We start from the raw sequence: 24,162 nt of genomic DNA, 5'->3' as shown, positions 1-24,162 counted from the left end.
CTGGAAGCCTTAAAAACAGAAACAGCATCACTTAGGCTCAGAGCTTTCTTTGGATGGGATGAGCTAATGGATATGGATCACCAACACGTTCAAGAACAAGCAGTTTGCTGAATGCTCTGGTGTACAGCTGCTCTTTTACACACTATATAGTCATAAAACTGGACAATATTTATTGAGTTGTATGGTTCAATAAAGTTTTCTTTCATTTCTGCAGGAGACAATGGCCAGTCCTGTCCGAATCCAGTCAGACAGCGCTGTTCTCCAGCCACTGCACTCCACAGGCTTCACCGAGAGCTCGCTGGCCCTTCTTAAGCGAGAAGATGGCTTGGATATGGTCGACCACAAACCCCGTCTTGACGTCTCGGACCGAGGACATCCGGGAGTCTATCTGTCCTGTTTTGACATGCTGTTCACCGAGGATGCTGCCTGGCTGGTGAGGGTGTCGGATTCGTCCACATCCACAGGCGTCGGGCCCAGACTGGAGCCGTGTCAGGAGCCGGAGCAGTGTCCGGTGATCGACAGCCCCGGGCTGGGAGCCTCGCCGCTGTCTCCTACTCTGGAGGAACAGGTGGAGGAGCGATCTTTAGAACAGGTGCAAAGCCTGGTAGTGGGAGAAGTTCTGAAGGACATTGAGACCGCTTGCAAACTTCTCAACATCACACCAGGTAAGATAATATTCATTTGCTGTTGGTTCAAAAAGCATCAGAAATATTCCAATAAAAAAAAAAAAATAATAATAAAAAAAAAAAATAATAATAATAATTATATATATATATATATATATATATATATATATATATATATATAAATATTAAATAGAAATATTACAATTATAGTTATTAATTATAATATTAATAATCCAAGTAAATGATTACTAATAAAAATGAATTTAATTTTAATTAAATAAAATTAAATTTAATAAAATTTAAATAATACAAATAATCAGAATAATTTTTTGAAAGAAAATATCAAAATTATTTAAATATTATTTTATCAATAAAAAATAAAGATGTTTGTATATATATATATATATATATATATATATATATATATATATATATATATATATATATATAAAATTATATAAATATATATATGTGTGTGTGTGTGTTTATACATAGACACACAAGTAATATTAGTATAATTTAAATAATCATGTATTTTATATATAAATGTAAGTCGCTTTGGTGCAAAAAATTTTGTACAATGTGCACAACATTTTTGACAGGCCTTGCTTCCAAAACTTTAATTTCATGTATTTTAATGTGTTTAACGTTATTCTTAAATATCCCTTGGCTTTCAAGAAAGAGTAACGCGATTCAGTTTACAGTGTGAACACTGAATTTAGGCTAAATTAAGATTAGATTCAGACTGTGGTTCCATGCATGTTGCAATAAAACTGTTCAATTAAGCATGCAAGAAAATTATAAGGAGAGTCTGATGTACAATTTAAAACATATCTATATACTATGAATTCACAGTAAAATTGTATGATTATATGCACATGCCAATCAATGCCAATCATGTGTTAGCGAAACAATAAAGGTCAGATATTAATAAAAAAAAGTTGCTAAATACGATATCAAGACTAGGGTTTTATTTAAAATATTTTTGAGCTATAGTTATATATAACAAAGATATGATAAGTCATATATTGATGCCAGACAATGCATTTAAACAACATTAAACAACAAATTCAGATTTTGTTCACATTATATTTCTTAAAAATGCCTTCAGAATATGTATATAAATATATGGCCTAATAGAAAAATACTTCAACATGAAATACCGTAACACAGCCATGATGCATCTGGCTCACAGCCGCTGCAGTAAAACACAACATGCTGATATAATCATGACACTTATTCAAATGAACGTCTCGCCATTCATCACTCATGTTTAATGTGAGTGACGGACAGCTCTGAGTTACGATTGAGCCGAGCAAACAGTCATAATGAAACTGTTAGAAAAGGCCTTTGACTCCAGCAGCCCTGAAGGCAGCTGAAGGCATACAGACCAGGATCTGCCTAATCCTCCGGAGTTTCACTAATGTGCTGAGAGCTTTGTCACACTCACTTTCCTTAAGGATATTCAAACCCCTCCCGTATAACGATGACGAACAAGCAAACGTTCAAAGAGGTCGCGCAGATATAGTTTTGAAAAATATCTGTGCATCGAAAAAAATAGCTCAAAATTGTCAGTGGCATCTCACATTGCAACTGATTTATCGAGTTGTCTGTATTTTTTTTTTAAGAGCAAGTTTATGCAATTCGTGTTAAACGTATTAAAATAAGTCACTCCACCTTACGTAAACACCCATCCTCACTGTTTGCTCTTCTGAATGGCTCTCTTTTTCACTAAGACGTTTCAAAACCCGTGCAAACAGCTCTGAATCCCATCAGTGTGCTTTGTCAGAGATGGCTGGTCTGATCTGATCTGATCTTTCAGACCCGATGGAGTGGAATTGTGGGAACGTTCAGAAGTGGCTGTTGTGGACGGAGCATCTCTACAGGCTCCCGCAGGTGGGAAAGGCCTTCCAAGAGCTGGATGGCAAAGATTTATGCTCCATGAGCGAGGAAGATTTCCGACAGCGTTCACCACAGTGCAGCGAGACTTTACACGCACATCTGGATATATGGAAATCAGGTGAAATACTTGATAAAAAGTACTTAGACTGTTTGAATTCAGGATTGTGAAAAATATTCTGAATGTAAGAGTTCACTCCCTTTCATTTAATCAGTGTGAATTTGAAATGAATTAGCCGCACAGGAAGTTGAATCAGAGTTTGAATGGCAGGAAACGTTCTAAAATTCAATTCAAAGAAATAGAGCATAGTGAGTGTTGTTATTGTTAACTAAAGCTAAAACTATTTCATATTGTTTTCATTAAAGGGTAAGAAAAGTTCAACTTAAAAAGTTAAAGATTATAAACTTATACTTCCAAAAATGAAATGAAAATTAGAAATGTTTTGACTATTTATTCTCCTATACTTTATTTACAATGCATCTTATTTTTTTAAGAGCCATTCTTTTAAGTTAAGAAATACTGTAAAAACATGAACATAGATTATTAATGTTATGTTTACAGGTAATTCATAGTGAAAAACAAATTATTTATTATTAAAAACAACTGTCAGCAGCTATTTTTCTCTTTTATTCGGTTCCATTCCATTTTAAATCTACTTCCTTTTATTCAAATTCACATGGCAATTTGCAACCTGTTTGAAACCATACATTCAGAAACTGTACTAAATAAGACATCTTTAACTCTGTAAGTTCTGTAGACTGAATTTTTGCATGCTGCTTTTCTCTTTTTTGTGCATTCAGCTGCCTGGATGAAGGAAAGATGTTCAGGTGGAGAGACCAGGATGAGAGGTACGTCACAGAAACACCACAATAAACTACACAGATGATAATCAATATACAGAAAAAACCATGCCATTACCTTAAAAACATACCACAGACAGACCATAGTACAAGTGAAAGAAAAGCACTGTCTGTCATGTAATGATTAGCCTTTTTAGCTCAGATCAGATCGATTAATGCCAAAAACAAATTACTAAAATGTACCTATAATGCTATATGTGTGCATGTTATCTCACAGAAGGTGAAGAGCTGTGGTCTGAAGCTGATTCGTCTTGTTCTGGTCAGCCGATCCATCTGTGGCAGTTCCTCAGAGAACTTCTGCTCAAACCTCACAGTTATGGACGCTGCATCCGCTGGCTGAATAAAGAGAAAGGTGAGGACACAACAACTCTTCTGCAAAGTAATGGCAATAATAGATGCTGATGGGTCCGCAAAAATGGGATAGACTTGTTTCCATGATGCTTTTAATGATGCTACTCCAAGGTATTTCCAAGAATACCATGATGCATCCTGAAAAATAACAGTTCTTTGGCTCTGGTTCCTTGAAGAACCATTAACATCATTGGAACCTCTCCAAAGTTTTTAACACTCTTAAAAATAAAGGTTTGTTATATGCATTGATGGTTCCATAAAGAACCTTTAATATCCGTGGAACCTTTCCATTGCCCAAAAGGTTCTTTAAAGGAACATTCCACTGTTTTTGAAAATAGCCAAATTTTCCAACTCCCCTAGAGTTAAACAGTTGAGTTTTACCATTTTCTAATCTATTCAGCTGATCTACAGGTCTGGTGCTAATACTTTTAGCTTAGCTTCGTATAGATCATTGAACCTGATTAGACCGTTAGCATCTGGCTCAAAAATGACCAAAGAGTTTCTTTATTTCTCCTATTTAAAACTCAACTCTTCTGTAGTTACATACTAAGACCGATGGACGTTACACGATGCAACTACAAAAGAGTCAAGTTTCGCCAGACCTGGAGATCAGCTGAATGGATAAGAAAATGGTAAAATTCAACTGTCTAATGCTGCGTTCCAGGCAGGTTTTTGGCACGATTTCAAACCACGATTAACGACTTTGTACCGTTTCAGGCAAGTCACGCCAAATTTCCTGAGCACAAGGAATTGTAGCTAGATTATTAATTTTATTTAACGTTAATCGTTTTTTCTATGTATACCACTTACATAAACACTGCATCCATAGGCAATATTATTCGTAGGGGCTGCCAGTGTTGTTTCACATGCTGTGTGATGTCAGAACTCGTAACTGGGAGTGCATCTGTAGCACCCGTACAACCACTCTGTGAGTTACTTACGTGAGAATGGGGGTGCTTGGGTTCGGTGTAGTTCAGGTGGATACCACGAAGGTGCACCTAATAAGTGTCTAATGAGGTTTAAAACCTTTTGACAATAAAATATAAAAAATAATGAGACCCAGAGATGGTTTTTAGTTTAGCAAAAAATGGGTAACGCTCTTGTTTAATTAAATAAAATAATTTGGCAAACAGAATATAAAAGCTTTCCCCAAAATTCAATATTAATGAATATACAAAAAAAAATAACCAAAATATTCCCCAAACACTTAAATATTTACTCCTTTAAAATTTAGCTTAAACACCAGTAGTTTCAATCACACTTGTTACAACTGAATAAGTGGTTCAAAAGTCCCCTCCCCTTAACTCTTTCCTAACAATCTGAAATACACATAGAGCTTTACAATAACAAAAAAAACACGCCAAGTGTCCTGAAACAAGTCTTAGCAAATGCTGTGGTGGGCCCACTCACACACACATTCACACATGTTCCAGTTTACTCACGGTATCATTTTGAACGAAGAAAAAAAACGTTGCAGGCCTGTTTTGGTCTTGCAAAACATTGAGTGCGCTGAACGGACACTTGCAAAAAATTGAGAGCGTTGAAAGACGTTGGTCCGGATGATCAGGTGCGGTGCGATTAAACGACAGTTCCGCCCAGCATACGCCCACCGTGGCTAACTATCTCGGCTATCTGCGTTCACGGCTTCCACTTCTTCTCTCCCGCTCCGTCAGACGGGTCTCCGGCTTCGTTTTTCACTCAGTCTCGCGGCTCACAAACATCCCGAGTCCGCGGTGCTCTTCTGTGCGCCTCCCGCTCAGATTAATCAACTTTACTCGCACTTTCTAGCGTTCTTTTTCTTCTCAACGTGCCCGCGTCCCGCGCTCCACACGAGTACGGGGGAAGACCGGAAAAAAACTTCCAGCACTTTCTCACGTGTCTCTCACCAGGTCACGTGTAAATTACTTTTTACATACCTGCAGCCAAACACCATTGACTATACAGCGTGAATACCCAAATGACCAATAAAAATGGTCACATAAAAACAGTAAAAATAAAATAATAAAAGGCTAACTGCATAAAACCTTTGGAAATATTATTCAGCTAAATAATATAAACTTTAGTTTTAATTACTGTCATGAAATAAAATCACCAAATGTTTATTTCCTTTTAATTATGTAAAATGAACTGATATTTCCTTATTTAGAAATCAGATGTCCCCTATTATTTAAAGTAAATAAACATTTACTTTTTTAATAGTCATGTGACTCGTTTTTGAGAGTAAGAGAGATTAATCATAACCCTCCCTGTCTCCGTTACACTATATGCCCAAGTTTACCACTGGGCTACACCCTCCCCCTTCTAGACCGTTTTGATGCCCTCATCAAAATAAACCTTAGAGGACTCTAATAGTCTTAAAGTCAAGGGTAGAGGCCAGATTAGAACAAGTGAAACACAACGCCATGGGGTGGCACCAGAGAGTGTGACATCGACTGCTTCTGGAGTCTCCGTAGAGTCCACTTCCCACCAACACTCCATGGCTTAGGATTGTCACAGGGTAATCACGAGGCTTGCCAAGTTCATCGTAGCTCAGCTTGACCACTGGACGGGTGACTCTTTTGGGACGATCAACTTGTTCAATCCCAGAGTTAGTGTCCGGACAGGGGTTGATGGCTCCTCCCTCTTCTAGAACGTTGACTTCTGGATCAGCGTTGAGAGGCAGGTTGGGAAGATCACTGACCACTGACTCTATCTCAGCCAGGTCTTGAGTTTGTCTTTCAGGCTCGGTGACGATTGGCTTGGATTGCTTTGTGGAAAGTTCTGAACATGTCAACAACTTATCCCAGTCTAACTCAACGGGGCTTTGCGGGTATACTTCGTCGTACTCTAAATCTGAGGACACGTCTTCATCATGGTAGTTTGTTTGTACCAATTCTTTTGTCTTTTGCTGAAATGCTCTAGTCACAGGTCTTTGTTGTGGCCCCACTTCCCTTTCGTCAACAGGGATTCTCACAAGATAACCAATGGGTAACAGGTGATTACGATGAATAGTCTTTTCTGCTCCCATGCCTCTCTCTGGCTTGATCTTGTAGACAGGTAAGTTGGGTAGCTTCTCCATAACAATATATGGTGAGGATCGCCACTTGCATTTCAATTTTTGCTTGCCTGTGACCCCAAAGTTTCTCAGCAGCACCCTGTCGCCTTTGTCAAGGACTTGTTCTTTGACGTGCCGGTCGTGTGCTTTTTTGTTTCTTTGGTGGTTCTTGTCTGATGATTCTGTTGCAAGACTGTAGGCTCTTTGGAGATCTTTCTTGAGCTTAACAACATACTGATGATAGGATTTTGTCTTTTGGTCGTCCTCAGTCACGCCAAAGCAGATGTCTACCGGTAAGCGAGCTTCTCTGCCGAACATAAGCAGGTAAGGCGAATAACCAGTTGCATCGTTTTGAGAACAGTTGTAGGCGTGGACCAACTGACTGATCTTTTGACTCCATTTTTGTTTTTGCTTTGGATCGAGTGTGCCAAGCATTGATAAGAGCGTACGGTTGAATCTTTCAGGTTGCGGATCTCCCTGAGGGTGGTAAGGTGTTGTTCTTGATTTACGAATACCCAACATCATCAGAAGGTCTTGGATCAGTTTGCTTTCAAAATCACGGCCTTGATCCGAATGTATGCGTGCAGGGAGTCCGTAGTGTACAAAGTAGCGCTCACACAGTATCTTAGCAACGGTGGCCGCCTTCTGATCTTTGGATGGAAAAGCTTGGGCGTATCGAGTAAAGTGGTCTGTCACTACAAGGATGTTGGCAAAACCTTGAGAGTCTGGCTCAAGTGACAGAAAATCTATACAAACAAGGTCTAGAGGGCCTTGGCTGGTGATCTGTTTTAAGGGAGCAGCTCTCTGGGGAAGGGCTTTGCGAGTGATGCATCTACCGCAGTTCTTGATGTACTGCTCAACCTCAACTCCCATTTTCGGCCAATAGAACCGATTTCGGATAAGTTCGATGGTCTTGTCCATGCCCAAGTGACCGGACTCATCATGCAGAGATTTCAGGACCATCGGGACATACTCTCTGGGCAGTACCAGCTGCTTTACCTCAGATCCATTTTTCTCAACCTTTCTGTAGAGCAGATTGTTTTGGATGAACAGCTTGCTTGATTCTTTGTGCAACAGAACAGAAGTTGGATTGTCGGGGCTGGTGAATGATGAACCACCATGAATTGACTGCTTGACTGGAGCGATAGGAGAGTCCTCATCTTGAGCAGTTACCAGGTCTTTGTGACTAAGCTGACTCAGAGAACCGAGATCCAACCGAACTGGGGAGACAAAACACTCTGGTATACCGTCAGGTGACACTACGAGTGACTCAGCAATAGTTGTGGGCTCTGTCAGAGTTTCAGGGCACTTGATCTGTTTACACAGAGCTTGAACACTTTCAGTCGGTATGGTTTGCCAGAATTCTTCTGTGGTTGGAAGAGGGTTGCGTGACAGGGCATCGGCATCGATGTTGCTGCTGCCAGGCCTGTACTGCAATGTGAAATTGTATGTGGCGAGTGCTGAGAGCCAGCGGTGACCTGTCGCATTGAGTTTGGCAGTCGTGAGGATATAAGTTAGGGGGTTGTTATCAGTTCTCACGGTAAACTGTGCGCCATACAAGTAGTCGTGGAACTTGTCCACCACTGCCCACTTAAGTGCCAAAAACTCGAGCTGGTGCACTGGATAGTTCTTTTCAGAGGCACTCAGCTTGCGGCTTGCGAAAGCAACAGGTCTCAAGCCCTCGGGGTACTCTTGGTTGAGGACAGCGCCAAGCCCATGAAAACTGGCATCAATGTGAAGTATGTAAGGCTTGGTGGGGTCTGAGAATGCCAGCACAGGTGCACTTGTGAGGCAGTGGATGATCTTTTGGAATGCCTCTGAACATGACTGGTCCCACCGGTCACCAAAAGGTTCACTGACTTTGTAATAGGTCTTGTCTGATGAAGAGGTAGACTTTCGCTTCTTTTGGGTGGGAGGATACCCTTTGCACAGCTCTGTAAGTGGTCGGACGATGATGGAGTAGTTTTTTATAAACCTGCGGTAGTAGCCGCAGAACCCCAGGAATGACTGCAGAGAAGGAAGGTCTGTTGGCTGCTTCCACCGTGTCACTGCTTCCACTTTGTCTGGGTCTGTGGCAATACCGTGCTCAGAGACAATGTGCCCGACATAGGTGACTTGTGAGCGACAGAACTGGCACTTGTCGAGGGACAACTTGAGTCCAGCTTCTTCAAGACGAGCGATGACCTTGAGGAGTCTTTGCTCATGCTCCCCCAGAGTCTTGCCAAAAACAATGAGGTCATCAAGATATACTATGACTTCAAGCATGTGCATGTCACCGACTGCCTTCTCCATGAGTCGTTGAAATGTTGCAGGGGCCCCTGTGATCCCCTGCGGCATCCGCTCAAATTGAAAGAATCCCAGTGGACAGATAAAAGCGGTTTTCTCTTTGTCCTCATCAGCCATTGGGATTTGATAGTAGCCACTGCGCAGATCCAGCACTGAAAACCACTTACTGCCGGACAAGCAATCAAGAGCGTCGTCAATACGAGGTACAGTGTACTGATCTGGGATAGTTCTCCGATTCAGGGTGCGGTAGTCGATGCACATACGAAGTTGACCATTCTTTTTACGTGCAAGTACAATCGGTGAAGCATATGGGCTTCTTGATTCTTTTATGATCCCAGCCGCCAACAAACCTTGCAGGTGACGCCGAAGATCATCCAAATCAGCAGGGGCAATACGTCGAGATCTCTCTCTGAAGGGGGTGTTATCGTTCAAGCGGATGTGATGTTCTACCCCTTTAGCCAAACCAACATCCCACTCTTCTATAGAGAACACACGGGAGTGTTTAGCAAGCTTTTGACTCAGCCTCTCTTTCCACTCTTTGCTGATGGGTGACTCACTGAAGTCAAACAGAGAAGGATCCATAGCTGGAACAGATTCGGCCTTAGGGTTTGGTGCATCTGTCACAATGTCAGCGATGTGAAGGTGAGCGATCACTGTGCCCATTGGAATCGCAGTTTGCTTTAGAGACTCATTACGCAGGAGCACCAGGAAGTTGTTTGGATCTAGCATCTTGGAGAACAACACAGTTGGCTGGACAAGTACACTTGGAGGAAGAGAAGGTGAGTGGGCTCGTTCAATGATGAGTATGCTGTCTCCGATTTCTTGTTTCTCTGTAACTTTGCAGATAGCAACGTATTCAGTTCCAGGAGGGATGCTGAGAGGACCAGGCCCAGACCACTTTACTTCAGCCACAGGCAAGTCTTTGTTGCCTTTTATGGACATCCCTCCAGAAGCGGGTAAATGTTTTGTCTCTTGAACTTGGATTTTGACAGAGTTGACATTCTCCAGGTCTTCTTTCTTTTTAGGCTGGGACTTGAAAGGCTGAACCCCCCTGACGTTTGTGCCGATCAGGACAGGTATAGTCTCGGAGCAACGTGGATCAGGGCACACCAGGGCCAGAACAGTAACAGACTTGACTTTGTTGGACTTAGATTTTTGTGGCAGCTCCAACTCAACCTGGATGTAACCTTTGTACGGGTAACTGCTCTCTGACTCACTTAGGCCCCATATGGCTAGACCGGTCACAGAGTTTAACTGGATGTGTGACAGGTGTTTGGCATACCAGCTGTCGAAGATGATGGTAACTTGAGATCCACTGTCCATCAGCGCGGTGCAGGGGTTGCCATTGATCCTGACCTGAGCAGTGGAGGGCGGTCCCACGAGTCCCTCGGGCAAACTGTTGGGCTGTACATTTACCGAGCTTCTCTTGACACTTGCATTTGTGGTCTTGGTTCTTGCTTCATTATCAGATTTGCTGTTCTGCTTGGACTTTCTTTGAGCTTGCAGCAGTTTCTGAATAACTTTGGGGTAGTTCTCGGGAAAGGCACACTTGTTGGCAAAGTGCCCGTCTTCACCGCAGCGATAGCAGAAAAAATCACTTGGGTCTCTGGCTGTTGAAGGTCTTGGCTGCCAGGGTCGTGACTGGGTCTCTTGTGGGCAGGGCTCAGTAGCAGAACTATACTTAGGCTTGACTGACAAGACAGAGACTTGCTTTCGGAGCTTGACAACTTCTTTCTTTAAAGCTTGAACGTTCTTGTCTTCTGAGTTCTCTGCTGCTGGAGTGACTGAAAGCAATGTGCTCTTCGAAACATGACTTGACATGGCGGTGGGGGCAGCGAGTTCACTTACTTGTGCTCTGAGTTGGTGTATTTCAGCTTTCAAATCTTTTAACTCTGTGTCAGAGGTCACAGTAGCACTTTTGGCGTAGACTGCTTTGGGTGGATGGAGTCTGCGACGTGAAACTTCATGCTCTTCCTCCAGGCGTATCTCATTCAGCAGATCGAGAAAAGTGGGAGGACTGTCTCTGCGGTCTCTTAATCTGAGATTTAGGATCATAATGTCAGACCTGATGGCCCCTTTAATGAGTTGGTCAAGACGTGCTTTGTCTGCCGCCGATGACTGGAGTCCACCCTTTTGGACAACTTTATTTAGGACTCTCTCAAGGCGTCTCAGGAACTCAGAGAGTTTCTCGTTGGGATGCTGACACAACATTCTGAAGGCAAAGTAAAGTTCTTCACCACTCTCGGGGTTGCCAAAGGTGGTCTCGAGAATGTCAATGTAGTCCATAGAGGATGCAGATGGGTTGTTGAATCGGATAGCTTGAAGGATTTCGAGTGCAGGACCCTTTACACTTTCCATTATTCTCATTTTCTTTTCTCTTTCAGGGCGATCATATTCTTCAATCATAAGTCTGGCTTGTTCAACCCAGCTTTCCAACTGTTCTTCTCCTGGGGGTGTGGGCATGACCCCTGAGAAAGTGCGCAGTCTTCTGTAAAGATTGTTGTCACCATGAGTGTGCTTGCTTGTCATTTGCAGGACATCACCAACTGCTCGAATGATAGCTTCAGGAGTGGACGCTTGAAGTGGGGAGAAAAAACTGGAATCTGGCAGTGGCACATTGTGGCCATCACCTGCTGCCTGAGCTTGGGGTTCTTCCTCCTGCTCAGAAGGTCCAAAGATTCTCCAGGTCATAGCAAACCCCTCAGGAACAACATCAAGAGGAATGGCCTTTGTATTCACCTTCTCCCTGCACTCACATAGCACAGTTAAACTTTGAGACTGAGGGTCATACATTCTTCCTCTCACCTTGACTCTCCCGAGTGCTTTGACAGTGTGCAGCGTTTCTTCAATGAACCCAACTTCAGTTTCCGGCGGTACATCTTTAACCAGCAAGGCTTTCACCGGGTCTATGCCTTCTCCAACACACCAGTTCTTCAACTGAGCCATCCCCACGGGTTGTGCACATACAGTGATCACTTGTCAGAACTGAATTTGGTAGGTTTTGGTTGTATTTTAACACAGATAAAGCTTAATCTGTGTTTTTATTTTTGACTTAGGATGCTTAGTAAAACTCTAGTCTGGCAGTTTTAGAGTTTTCACAATAGGTAATCTTTAATGTGATTTTACATGTAGGTTAACTACTGTTTTGGTTCTAAACTAGGCCTACTTTTTAAACAAACTATTTAAATCTCTGGGTCAAACTAAAATTAGAGCTGCTAAAACTACTTATAAACTGCATTTCATCCCAGCGGTGCCTCCATTTTATTTATGTAGCACCCGTACAACCACTCTGTGAGTTACTTACGTGAGAATGGGGGTGCTTGGGTTCGGTGTAGTTCAGGTGGATACCACGAAGGTGCACCTAATAAGTGTCTAATGAGGTTTAAAACCTTTTGACAATAAAATATAAAAAATAATGAGACCCAGAGATGGTTTTTAGTTTAGCAAAAAATGGGTAACGCTCTTGTTTAATTAAATAAAATAATTTGGCAAACAGAATATAAAAGCTTTCCCCAAAATTCAATATTAATGAATATACAAAAAAAAATAACCAAAATATTCCCCAAACACTTAAATATTTACTCCTTTAAAATTTAGCTTAAACACCAGTAGTTTCAATCACACTTGTTACAACTGAATAAGTGGTTCAAAAGTCCCCTCCCCTTAACTCTTTCCTAACAATCTGAAATACACATAGAGCTTTACAATAACAAAAAAAACACGCCAAGTGTCCTGAAACAAGTCTTAGCAAATGCTGTGGTGGGCCCACTCACACACACATTCACACATGTTCCAGTTTACTCACGGTATCATTTTGAACGAAGAAAAAAAACGTTGCAGGCCTGTTTTGGTCTTGCAAAACATTGAGTGCGCTGAACGGACACTTGCAAAAAATTGAGAGCGTTGAAAGACGTTGGTCCGGATGATCAGGTGCGGTGCGATTAAACGACAGTTCCGCCCAGCATACGCCCACCGTGGCTAACTATCTCGGCTATCTGCGTTCACGGCTTCCACTTCTTCTCTCCCGCTCCGTCAGACGGGTCTCCGGCTTCGTTTTTCACTCAGTCTCGCGGCTCACAAACATCCCGAGTCCGCGGTGCTCTTCTGTGCGCCTCCCGCTCAGATTAATCAACTTTACTCGCACTTTCTAGCGTTCTTTTTCTTCTCAACGTGCCCGCGTCCCGCGCTCCACACGAGTACGGGGGAAGACCGGAAAAAAACTTCCAGCACTTTCTCACGTGTCTCTCACCAGGTCACGTGTAAATTACTTTTTACATACCTGCAGCCAAACACCATTGACTATACAGCGTGAATACCCAAATGACCAATAAAAATGGTCACATAAAAACAGTAAAAATAAAATAATAAAAGGCTAACTGCATAAAACCTTTGGAAATATTATTCAGCTAAATAATATAAACTTTAGTTTTAATTACTGTCATGAAATAAAATCACCAAATGTTTATTTCCTTTTAATTATGTAAAATGAACTGATATTTCCTTATTTAGAAATCAGATGTCCCCTATTATTTAAAGTAAATAAACATTTACTTTTTTAATAGTCATGTGACTCGTTTTTGAGAGTAAGAGAGATTAATCATAACCCTCCCTGTCTCCGTTACACTATATGCCCAAGTTTACCACTGGGCTACACATCGATCTAGTACAAGTTTGACTGCTTTTCTAGTGCACTTTAACGTGTTTAAAGTTGGAAAAACACGGGTTACGGGTTGTCTGGAATGTGGCATAACTCTAGGGGAGTTGGAAAATGAAGCTATATATATAAAAAAAAAAAGTGGAATGTTCCTTTAAGGTGGATTTTTTTTCTTCTTTAATCTAATAAAAAATGGTTATTTTAAGAACTGTTCACACCAATGGTTCCACTATATATTTTTTAACTTTTTGGAACCTTTATTTTTTTTAAAAATGTGTAATGGGAAAATGTTCTTGATATTATTAAAATGTGCACATGTCCAAAAACATTGCAGTACTTACCTATGCCATTACCGATGTGTCTTGGATGCGTGTCTTCACAGGGATCTTCAAAATCGAAGATTCGGCTCACGTGGCACGTCTCTGGGGTTTGAGGAAGAACCGTCCTGCTATGAACTATGACAAACTCAGCCGCTCTATTCGGCAGTACTATAAAAAGGGCATCATCCGCAAGCCAGATGTCTCGCAAAGACTTGTCTATCAGTTCGTCCATCCGGTATAAGAGCGATGTATAGTGAACTCAACCACTGAGACGAGAACTTTATGAACTGACTACACATTTCCTGAGACTATTTCTGGGTTTTGCATGACAGTGAAACCAAGATTTCAAGATTTCAGCCACTTTCTATGTTTAAAATATAATTGTGCTTCGAAATTTGTACATGCACTCTTTTAAAAACCACTTGTGTGTCTGTTGAAACGTAGTATCAGCTTTGCACTGCTACTTTCTGTTACTTAAAAAAAGCCTGTCAAATAAACTATGATGTTTAACAGAAGCACTAAGGTTAAAATAAGTGATTTAGTAGATATTCTTTGAAGTATGTTACAGGTTACTCGCAAGGTCTGCCTGTCAGCGTGTCTCTGAGCAAACCTTGGTTTCCCTGCCCATGATTTGCAGTGGAAAGACTGGAGTTTGTGTTAATCTCTGGCTGCCAACCAACAAACATCCCTTTTTTTCTGGTTTGTGATTAATTGCACTGCGAACCTTTCAAGTCTGCCCATGTGAACTTTCTCCAGGTTCTTCAATAATCGGCCACCTTCGCATGCACCTCCCTGCTCACGTCACGTTTCACACTGATGCGCACGAGGGCTTACCTGCGCTGTGGATGCATTTGTCACGTGCGCTGTAAATTGACAGGTTTCAGACAGGAAGTCCGAGTTTAGGACAGTAACTCATTTTGAGCCTGAGGGAGGTTTGGATTCTATTGTGGCGCTTGTATTTTTGTACATCTCCGTTGTGAAGTCTCTGAAAGACACTGGAGTTGTTTCGGCATTATGAAATATTATCCGTACTTATACAGTTATATCAAAGCTGAACGGTAATTTTTCATGTATAGCCTATTCAGTTTTTGTTGCTTGTGCATTTTGCCTCAATTTCTTTATTAAATATTCTTTTTCATTTCACAGTGTCCTGGATATTTCACTCGATCTTTTACAGTAGTATAATCACACAATCATTTTAATAATGTAGAATTAATAAGATAAAAAAATGTGTACCATTGTTTTACCGTGGTATTTTTTGTTGTTGTAAAAGCATATAGGAGAATCTCATTAAAAAAAGAGAAATTTAAGAAATAAAATAATATTTATTTTGCGATACATTTGACAACTTTCATGACAGTTAAAGTTGCATATAAATCTTCAATACCATGATGCATCCATATATTTTACTTTTGAGTTTTTTTTAAAGTGTAAATAGAATTAAGATAATAATAATTTTCATAATATATACATATCATTTCATTATTTTATTCTTATAGTAATTATTTTATTTTATTTATATTTTTATGCAAAGTTTTACTTTTGAATTTGTTACGTGCAGGGTTTTTTTTTAAGATAATTAAGGTAATAACTTTCATTAAATATTCATTATTCCGATTTTTTATTCTAATAATACTTATTTTTATTTAAATTATTTTATTATAATATTTTTGGGAAAATAATAGTAATTACAATATATATATATATATATTTAAAATATTTTCTTTAAGAAAAATATTACTTCTTATTTTTATCTATTGATTTTGAGGTGAAATATGACTGATTTACTTTGGGTTATTGGACTCCATAAACAGATTAGCAAAGGATTTCTGCAATCCTGACCTCTAGTGGTGACCCAAAGGAAAAAAGAAAAAGAAAAAAAAGAAGCTTTTTCTATTGTGAACTTGAATGGAACAGATACTACACTGACACGAAGATTAAAACACATCAATCCAGTCTAAACATGCAATATATATATATATATATATATATATATATATATATATATATATATATATATATATATACACACACACACATCACCTCCTCATCCACTATTCATAACTGCTGAGCCTGAGTGAAGCTCTCAGGCTAAAAACGAGGCTACAGTGTTAAAAACATGTGGCAAATGACGCAAGGTTCTAAAAATCAATTACATTTGATTATTAATATTGTTGCACTTCAGTAAGGGTTTTGCTCACTGAATCAGTAATAGATTGCATGTTAAAAGACATTCCCAGTCTCACAAACAGGCAAAAGGCAAAAGAAAAAGCATTTGAACAGTTTTCAGTAGCATGTGCCCAGATATCACTGTGAATCCCACAGTTCAATGGTCATGAAATCATAACTAATATCCTGAATCAACTTTTCTGAATTTGTAAAAAAGGATAAAAATGAGAGAAAACACACACACACACACATAAGGAAAAGTGAATTTAATTTTTTTTAAGGCATCATTTGCACTTGGAAAAAAATTAATTAAAGCAAAACCCCATTTACACGTTTCTGGTCTTATTGTGTACAATTCATCAAAAAAAATACATTTAAAAATAAAAATGCTCTGCTTCTGGAATGAATCTCCTTGCTGAATGATGTCATCGAGCCCTTTAATATTTAAGCCCCTAATATCAACCACATGGATCCTTTCCATTATGTAATTCCTACTTTTCATGATCAAAAGAGCATAAAATCAAGTCCTGCCCTACATTTTTTTCTCATTGAAGATACATCAGATTATGTAAGTAAAATGGACTGAAAATGGATGTTTCATGTTGATACATGAGAAAGGGCCACTAAGTTTAACACAAAACCTCCACTTCAAAATAAAAGTCTAGTATACACATTGCATAGCTGATTCTCGCTATGCTAGGCTTCATGGACGTCATTACATTAATACTGTTACAGGAGACCATACGTGAACACATGTCAGCAGCACAATAATTCATACTGAACATGGTTACATAGATGCACAGAATCATCCCCTGCTCTTGCTGGGGTACGATATGTGTTTTGGATATTGTAGGGTTTTTTGTTACGGTATTAAGGAAATGCTGCGTAAAGCTTCTCAGCAAGTCAATCGGGCAAGGACATTGTTTCTCCAAAATCTGGGATTTGAGCAGTGTGGGTTAAAGTTTTTAAGGCCTTCTTCACTGCATCTAAATGGACTCGACGTAGTTAGCCGGGAACAAGCCACGCCGACCGCTCTCCAACCGGCCTTTGCACCAACCCTGCTCGTCCTCATCCTCCAGTTGGATCAGCACGTCTCCTGCCAAAGCATACAGATCTGCAGTTAATATGAGCTGATAAAATGCTACGTTTTTTCATGCATTTATGTTTTTATGAGAATAAAACACTCATTCTTATATCACTTCTGCTAAAAGTTTAGTTCATCAGCAGTTCACTAAATAAGTGTTTTATTCTTATAAAAAAAGCATATAGATCACCTCAAAATGCATGAAAAACAGAATCTAATTATGTTTATGAATGCTTTATATTCATAAAAAAAAGAGTAGAGACTTAGACCTATATTTTAAGGATCAATCTGTTTGAAAGGTTTCTTCTCACATAATAAAATTATAATATTTCCTTTAATGTTCATTTATTTATTTGTTTTGGCAAGTGTACTTTATAATATAAATCTGATTTGAACTCTTATATACATTAAAAACACGACTCACTATTTGAATATAAAAAAAATGTTTTGAGAGCATTTTTAAATAATATTTTACAGAAAGAAAACAGATACAGTTTAACATTCCCAGAACCAAAACCAAAACATTTTTAACATTACAAAAGGTTTCTATTTAAAATGAATCCTGTTCTTTTGAATTTTCTATTAATTAAAGCTGGTTTTCACAAAAATATTAAGCAGCACAACTAATTTCAACAATGATGATGATAATAAAAGCAGCAAATAATCATATTAGAATGATTTCTGAAGATCATGTGACACTGAAGACTGGAGGAATGATGCTGAAAATACAGCTGCGCATCACAGGACTAAATTACATATTATATTATATTCATATAGAAAGCTGTTATTTAAAGCTGTAATAATATTTCACCATATTATTTAAAAACATCTTACTAGTCCCAAACTTCAGGAGGGCAGTATGGATCTCCCAGGTTTTGATTGGTGATTCTCACCTGTTTTAAATGTGAGCTCATCTTGTTCTTGGCCCTCGTAGTCATACAGCGCTCTCACACGCACTCCTTTACTCTCCTCTTTGAACGGATTTTCACCACCGTTTGTTTCGCTGGCAGGCGGCTGCTCGTCATCGGACCATTCGGCAGAACTCTGATGGTTCTTCTCATAACTGCTCACACTGAGGAGAACAACCAGATGAGAGAAGCTCAAGATAGTTCCTTCATAACAAAGCATAAAAGCATCAGTACCTGCCCCGGTTTGCAGTCTGCGCTGTGCCCTGATCTACACCATGTGTGATTTGAGTCAGCGTGACTCCATCATAGCTCCTCTTCATCTTCTCTTTCTTATTAATGGAGTGGCTCAGCTCTGGGTTGAACTCCTGATACATAGATAAGAGAGATATTCTCTAACAAGCACCAGATATGTGTTGCACATCTTCACAGATCCCACATGCAAACTTTACCTCAAACTGCGGCCAGTTCATGTGCATGCCTGGTCCGTGGACGCTGCTGAACCACTTGAGGTCTTCTTGAGCACTGGCTGAGGCGATGCTTCGCTCTAGTTCCCTGTAGACTGCAGCATAGCTGTACAGATTGAATTACAGAGATTGGTAAATGCAATTGTATTGTATATTCATGTATTTCCTGTTCAAAAAGGAAATTGGAACTTGACATTTTAGGGTTCGTCTTAATTGACAAGTTTATAATTTGTGGATATTTTATATGTACCAGCATATAAATCTTGAGAAAGACTGTAACTGATCAATTATATAGTTTGGGGTTGGTGTGATTTTTTTCTGTTTTTGAAAAAACTCTCTTCTGCTCATCAAGGCTGCATTTAATTTATCAAAAAATACCGTAAAAACAGTCATATCGTTAAATATTATTAAAATTTAATAGAACAGTTTTAAATTTGAATATACTGTAAAATGCAATTTATTCCTGTGATGTAAAGCTGTATTTTCAGCATCATTCCTCCAGTCTTCAGTGTCACATGATCTTCAGAAATCATTCGAATATGATGATTTGCTGCTCAAGAAACATTTCTTAGTTCACATTTTTGCTTCATATATTTATAGAAACCATGCCACATCTGTTTCAGGATTGTTTAACAAATAAAATGTTTATTAAAATATATAAATATTTTGTTGCATTACAATTGTATTTACTGTCACTATTCAATTGAATGCATTCTTGATGACTAAAAATATAATAAACTTACTGTCCCCAAACTTTTGAATCTGCTTACATCTGTCAACAGGACACTAGTATATAGATGACCATAAAAGTCATGGAAAGCCAAAAACTAAATATGCTTATGAATGCATTATTTTCATAAAAAAGACCACCAGGTTAATGAGAACAGGATTATGATTTCAAGCTGACCTTTGGCTCTCGGTGAGGTTGAGATGGCGTTTGATGTCCAGAAACACCTCCCGGAGGAAGTTCAGCCTCTTCTCCTCAAACTGCTGCCACTGCTCAAACACCACCTCCATGTTCTCCATGTACTGCGGCGTACACATGCTGAGTTCATCAAGACTCTTCTCGTATTTCTCTTTAGCCTGAAACACAAAACAAATGGCATCTTTAATCCTTGGAATGTTTTGCATACAATGTGAGATGCCTCATTCATGCAAATGAGCCAATCATAACAGAGAGTATTTGCATAAAGAATTATTTCCATCCTCTCTGGCCCTTGAACTGGGTCAGAAATGAAGTTTTCGAACTTTATGCAAATACTCTCTGTTATGATTGTCTCATCTCTTCACATTTCAAATATATATATGTATTACAACTTTGAGAATTTGGGAAAATTGTCATGAAAAAAGCGTCACTCTATATATATGTATATATAAATATGTGTGTGTGTGTGTGTGTGTGTGTGTGTGTGTGTACAGGTGCTGGTCAGAATATCATCAAAAAGTTTATTTCACTAATTCCAATCAAAAAGTGAAACTTGTATATTATATTCATTAATTACACACAGACTGATATATTTATATGTTTATTTCTTTTAATTTTGATGATTATAACTGACAACTAAGGAAAATTCCAAATTCAGTATCTCAGAAAATTTGAATATTGTGAAAAGGTTCAATTTTGAAGACAGCTGGTGCCACACTCTAATCAGATTAACTCAAAACACCTGCAAAGGCCTTTAAAGGCTAATAAACTGGATGTACACTGCGTTAGCGGGAAATTAATTTAACATCCCTGTGTTGTTTCCCATTAAGTGGTCCAAAGGTAGAGTAGAAAAGTGAAAGGAAGCTCTGGGGAGTATGGTATAATGAATAGCGGATGGAATTGCTTGAGGATATTTGCATTCACTGCCATATGTTGCTTCTATTTTGTTGATCTTTAAAAGCTTGAACTTTACAACATGAACTTTACATAAAATACATTATCAAAATCTTTAAAAGCTTGAACTCTACAACATGAACTTTACATAAAATACATTATCAAAATCTTTAAAAGCTTGAACTCTACAACATGAACTTTACATAAAATACATTATCAAAAATGAAACTGGTTCAGAAATATGCTGCGTTCCAGGTCAACTTTTTATGGATAATGCTAAAATACAAAATTAGATATTGAATATAATCTATGCCATGCATACAATTTAAAAGAATGATCCAGTTGTTCCAATGTATGAGCATGACCACAAACAAAAATTTGGTTTGTTTATGCTATGATATTGTTATTAAAATGCATGTTGTGCATAATTCTTGCCTGACCTTCTGAACGTCATTTTTGCACTTGTCCAGTTTCTCCTGGAGTTTCTTTTGCTGATCTGATGTGACTGACGCCTCTCCTTTGCTATTGGCCTCCCTCATAGACGCAAGTTTTTCTTCTTTGCAGGCCATATGGTATGTTTTCTTCGCTGTTTCCAACTGCAGATTGAAGATAAGTTGATCTTGATAAGCATTAGCACTTTAGGACACAGTTTTTGAGTGGGGAAATTACCTTTAAAAGTCTGTAAATTATAAATGTGTATCCTAATGTTCAAATTTTTTTTTTTTTTTTAGATAAGTCTCTTTTGCTCACCAAAGCTGCATTTGTTTGATCAAAAATACAATAAAAAAACAGTAATATTGTGAAATATTATTATAATTTCAATAATATTTTATTTGAATATATTGTAAAATGTAATATATTTCTGTGATCAAAGCTGAATTTTCAGCATCATTCCTCCAGTCTTCAGTGTCACATGATGCTTCAGAAAACAGTTGTGCTGCCTCATATTTTTTTTCATATATTTTGATGACTAGAAAGTTCAAAAGAACAGCATTTATTTAAAATAGAAAAATGACTTGGTGCACCTTTATAAGAACATAAAATATAGTGATAATTTATTGGAAATGTGTCACAAGGCTCTGTATCTTCACCTCTTTCATCTTTTTGGCCCAAGGTTTCTGGGCTTTCCGGAAACCCTCCTCCGCTTCTTTGGTTTCTTTGAAGCCACCCATCATTTGTTTGTGGTAGACCTCTTTCTGCCAGTTCTTCACCTTCTCCAAGTCCTCGTTCATTAGGTTATTTTTCACCTCCTGGTGTAACTCGCTCACTTTTTCTGCTTCTGTCATCAGAGCGACCCAGGCTCTCTCCAAAGTCCCGTACTGCGGCCCTGTGAGCAATAAACAACACATTAAAACTGAGGGCAAAAGAGAAGCTTATTTATTGAGCTTAAAACGCAACAAAACATTTTACTTTCAAGATTGTCACTTTAAATCTATTGAAGGATTCTCCATGAGCACATCATCAATCATGCAGTATACCTCTCTCCACCAGCTGCCTCCACCTCTTGGACCAGTCGGTGAGCTGCTGCGCATAGGCCTTCTCGATCTTGGCACGCTCCTGGATGCAACTCATCATGTCATTGCAGAGTCGATGGCCATCCTCTATTCGCTTTACTGTACGCTTGTAGTTCCCAACCTGAGAAACAAGAAAACAGTTCAATAGAAAACAGTCACAGTCCACTTTTTCAGTGTCCTTGGCTCTGACATTATTTCTCTTATTCATTTTCTCCACAGGGATTTAAAAACAAACAAACAAAACACAAATTGAATCTAATCCAAAACCATATTAAAAGAATTAATTAATAAAACAACCAATTTTACAAATGTAACAAATTTTGTATATTTTGTAATTTTACAAATTTAGAATGTGTGTATTCATGTATGTATATGTGTGCGTGTGTTTATATAATTATTTTCTACATTGTTTTGTAATAAAAATAGTTATTTTAAAAGAAATTCTTATCTCAATCAATTATTTAACAATGAATAAAATATATATTATATATATATATATATATATATATATATATATATATATATATATATATATATATATATATATATATATATGATATAAAAATTATATAACTAATATAAAAATTGCATTGGCATAAAAATTACAAATATAAAATTGCACAGTGTGTGCCATATACATACTATATAACAGTCGTATAATAGTATGCTTTTCCAGACATAGCCCATCTTCCTAAACAATATATATATACATATAGAATATATATTATATATTACATAGAAAAATAGTATATTAAATTAATTCTCAATATACCAAAAATTATATATATAATTTTAGGTGTATTTATTTATTTTATAAATTTTTATTAATTATTTTAATATCTGTTAATATAATAATTGTATTATCTGTTGAAGTCTATTTCTCTGTGGAGAAAATGTATGGGATCCTACTACAGTCTGCTCTATAAAATATGACAGATAAATCAACAATGACACAGTTTTACTTCTAATGCTATGTTAATATCACGATGATCAATATAATGTTTGTTTGCCCTTTGGATGAATGACACACTTCTACAGCATTCAAAGTCAATTAGTCAATATGATACATCACATGACAGCAGCATGGCATCTAATCATCCACCAGAGCTAGACAGCTGTGGTTGCTTGCAAAATTTAGATATTTAACATACAGTACATGTGTCATTAATAATATAAAAAAACATAATTTAGTAAGATTTTGAGCCTGACCTCCCAGAAACTGTCCGTGGTCTCGTCGGACATGGAGGACTCATCGTAGGCACCCGACATGCTGTGAGATTCGGCAGAGCAGGACTGAAGCTAACAAATGAAATTCACCGTGTACTGCAGAAAAGAGAAAATGACGAAAGTGATGAGAACATAAGCAGTATGGTGCAAAAACTAACAAAGAAAAACAACAAAGTATTTTACCCACAATACCAACCTAACAGGACCTCTTACATGAAAATGATGCTCCATTTCTAAATTCATTTAAACCACCAAAATGTCAAGTTGTACTATGCATCTCTGATCATTTACTCACCTTCAGGCCATCCAAGATGTAGATTACTTTGTTTCTTAATTATCAGATTTGGAGAAATTGAGCATTAGATCACTTGCTCTCCAATGGATCCTCTGCAGTGAATGGGTGCCGTCAGAATGAGAAACCACACAACTGATAAAAATAGCACAATAATCCACAGGTAATCCACACCGCTCCAGTCAATAAATTAATACCTTGTAATATGCATGTTTTTAACTTCAAACTGTCACTTTGGACTCAGTTTGGACTCTCATTCTGAACGGCACCCATTCACTGCAGAGGATCCATTGGTGAGCAAGTGATGTAATGCATTTCTCAAAATCTGATGATGAAGATAGAAACTTATTTACATTTTGGATGGCCTTCATGCTTTTCAGACGACCTTTTAAATAATCTGAAAAGCAAGAAAAGTCAATTCATGCTGTCATTTGTTTTGTATTAGGCATACATTTTGCTTTCTGAGCATTTATAAACTTGCAGAGAGGTCCATAACAACTGCAGAGTGATTACCAACCCAGAAAGCCTTTACAATTAAAAAAATGTAATTTGGTTGCAGGCCTTTTGCTAAATCATTGACAAAATAAAAAAAAAAGTGGAGCCCAAAACAGAGCCCTGGGGGACTCTTTTAGCAATCATGTGGAAACTAGATCT

General features: G+C 38.3%; 2 protein-coding genes across 2 annotated transcripts; one reads left to right on the top strand and one right to left on the bottom strand.

Annotated features, from left to right (window-relative positions):
• The first annotated feature begins 220 nt into the window (after positions 1-220).
• Positions 221-3,788, top strand: LOC113051156 (SAM pointed domain-containing Ets transcription factor-like). Its single transcript, XM_026214749.1, has 4 exons — positions 221-665; positions 2,449-2,646; positions 3,327-3,374; positions 3,604-3,788. Exons 1-4 carry the CDS (start codon positions 221-223, stop codon positions 3,786-3,788), a joined length of 876 nt encoding a protein of 291 aa, XP_026070534.1.
• A 12,796-nt stretch (positions 3,789-16,584) lies between these two features.
• LOC113050173 (protein kinase C and casein kinase substrate in neurons protein 1-like) lies at positions 16,585-23,258 on the bottom strand. The gene is made up of 9 exons (XM_026212909.1): positions 23,199-23,258; positions 21,954-22,110; positions 21,567-21,802; positions 20,916-21,071; positions 19,564-19,739; positions 18,642-18,762; positions 18,427-18,557; positions 18,178-18,356; positions 16,585-17,296 (listed from the first exon to the last, which is right to left on the bottom strand). The coding sequence occupies exons 1-9, from the start codon at positions 23,256-23,258 to the stop codon at positions 17,187-17,189; spliced, it is 1,326 nt and encodes a 441-aa protein (XP_026068694.1). The 3' UTR covers positions 16,585-17,186.
• Positions 23,259-24,162: the final 904 nt, after the last annotated feature.

This window comes from Carassius auratus, chromosome 31, assembly GCF_003368295.1.
Source record: "Carassius auratus strain Wakin chromosome 31, ASM336829v1, whole genome shotgun sequence".
Lineage (NCBI taxonomy): Eukaryota > Metazoa > Chordata > Actinopteri > Cypriniformes > Cyprinidae > Carassius > Carassius auratus.
This window is presented reverse-complemented; position numbering and strand designations above follow the sequence as displayed.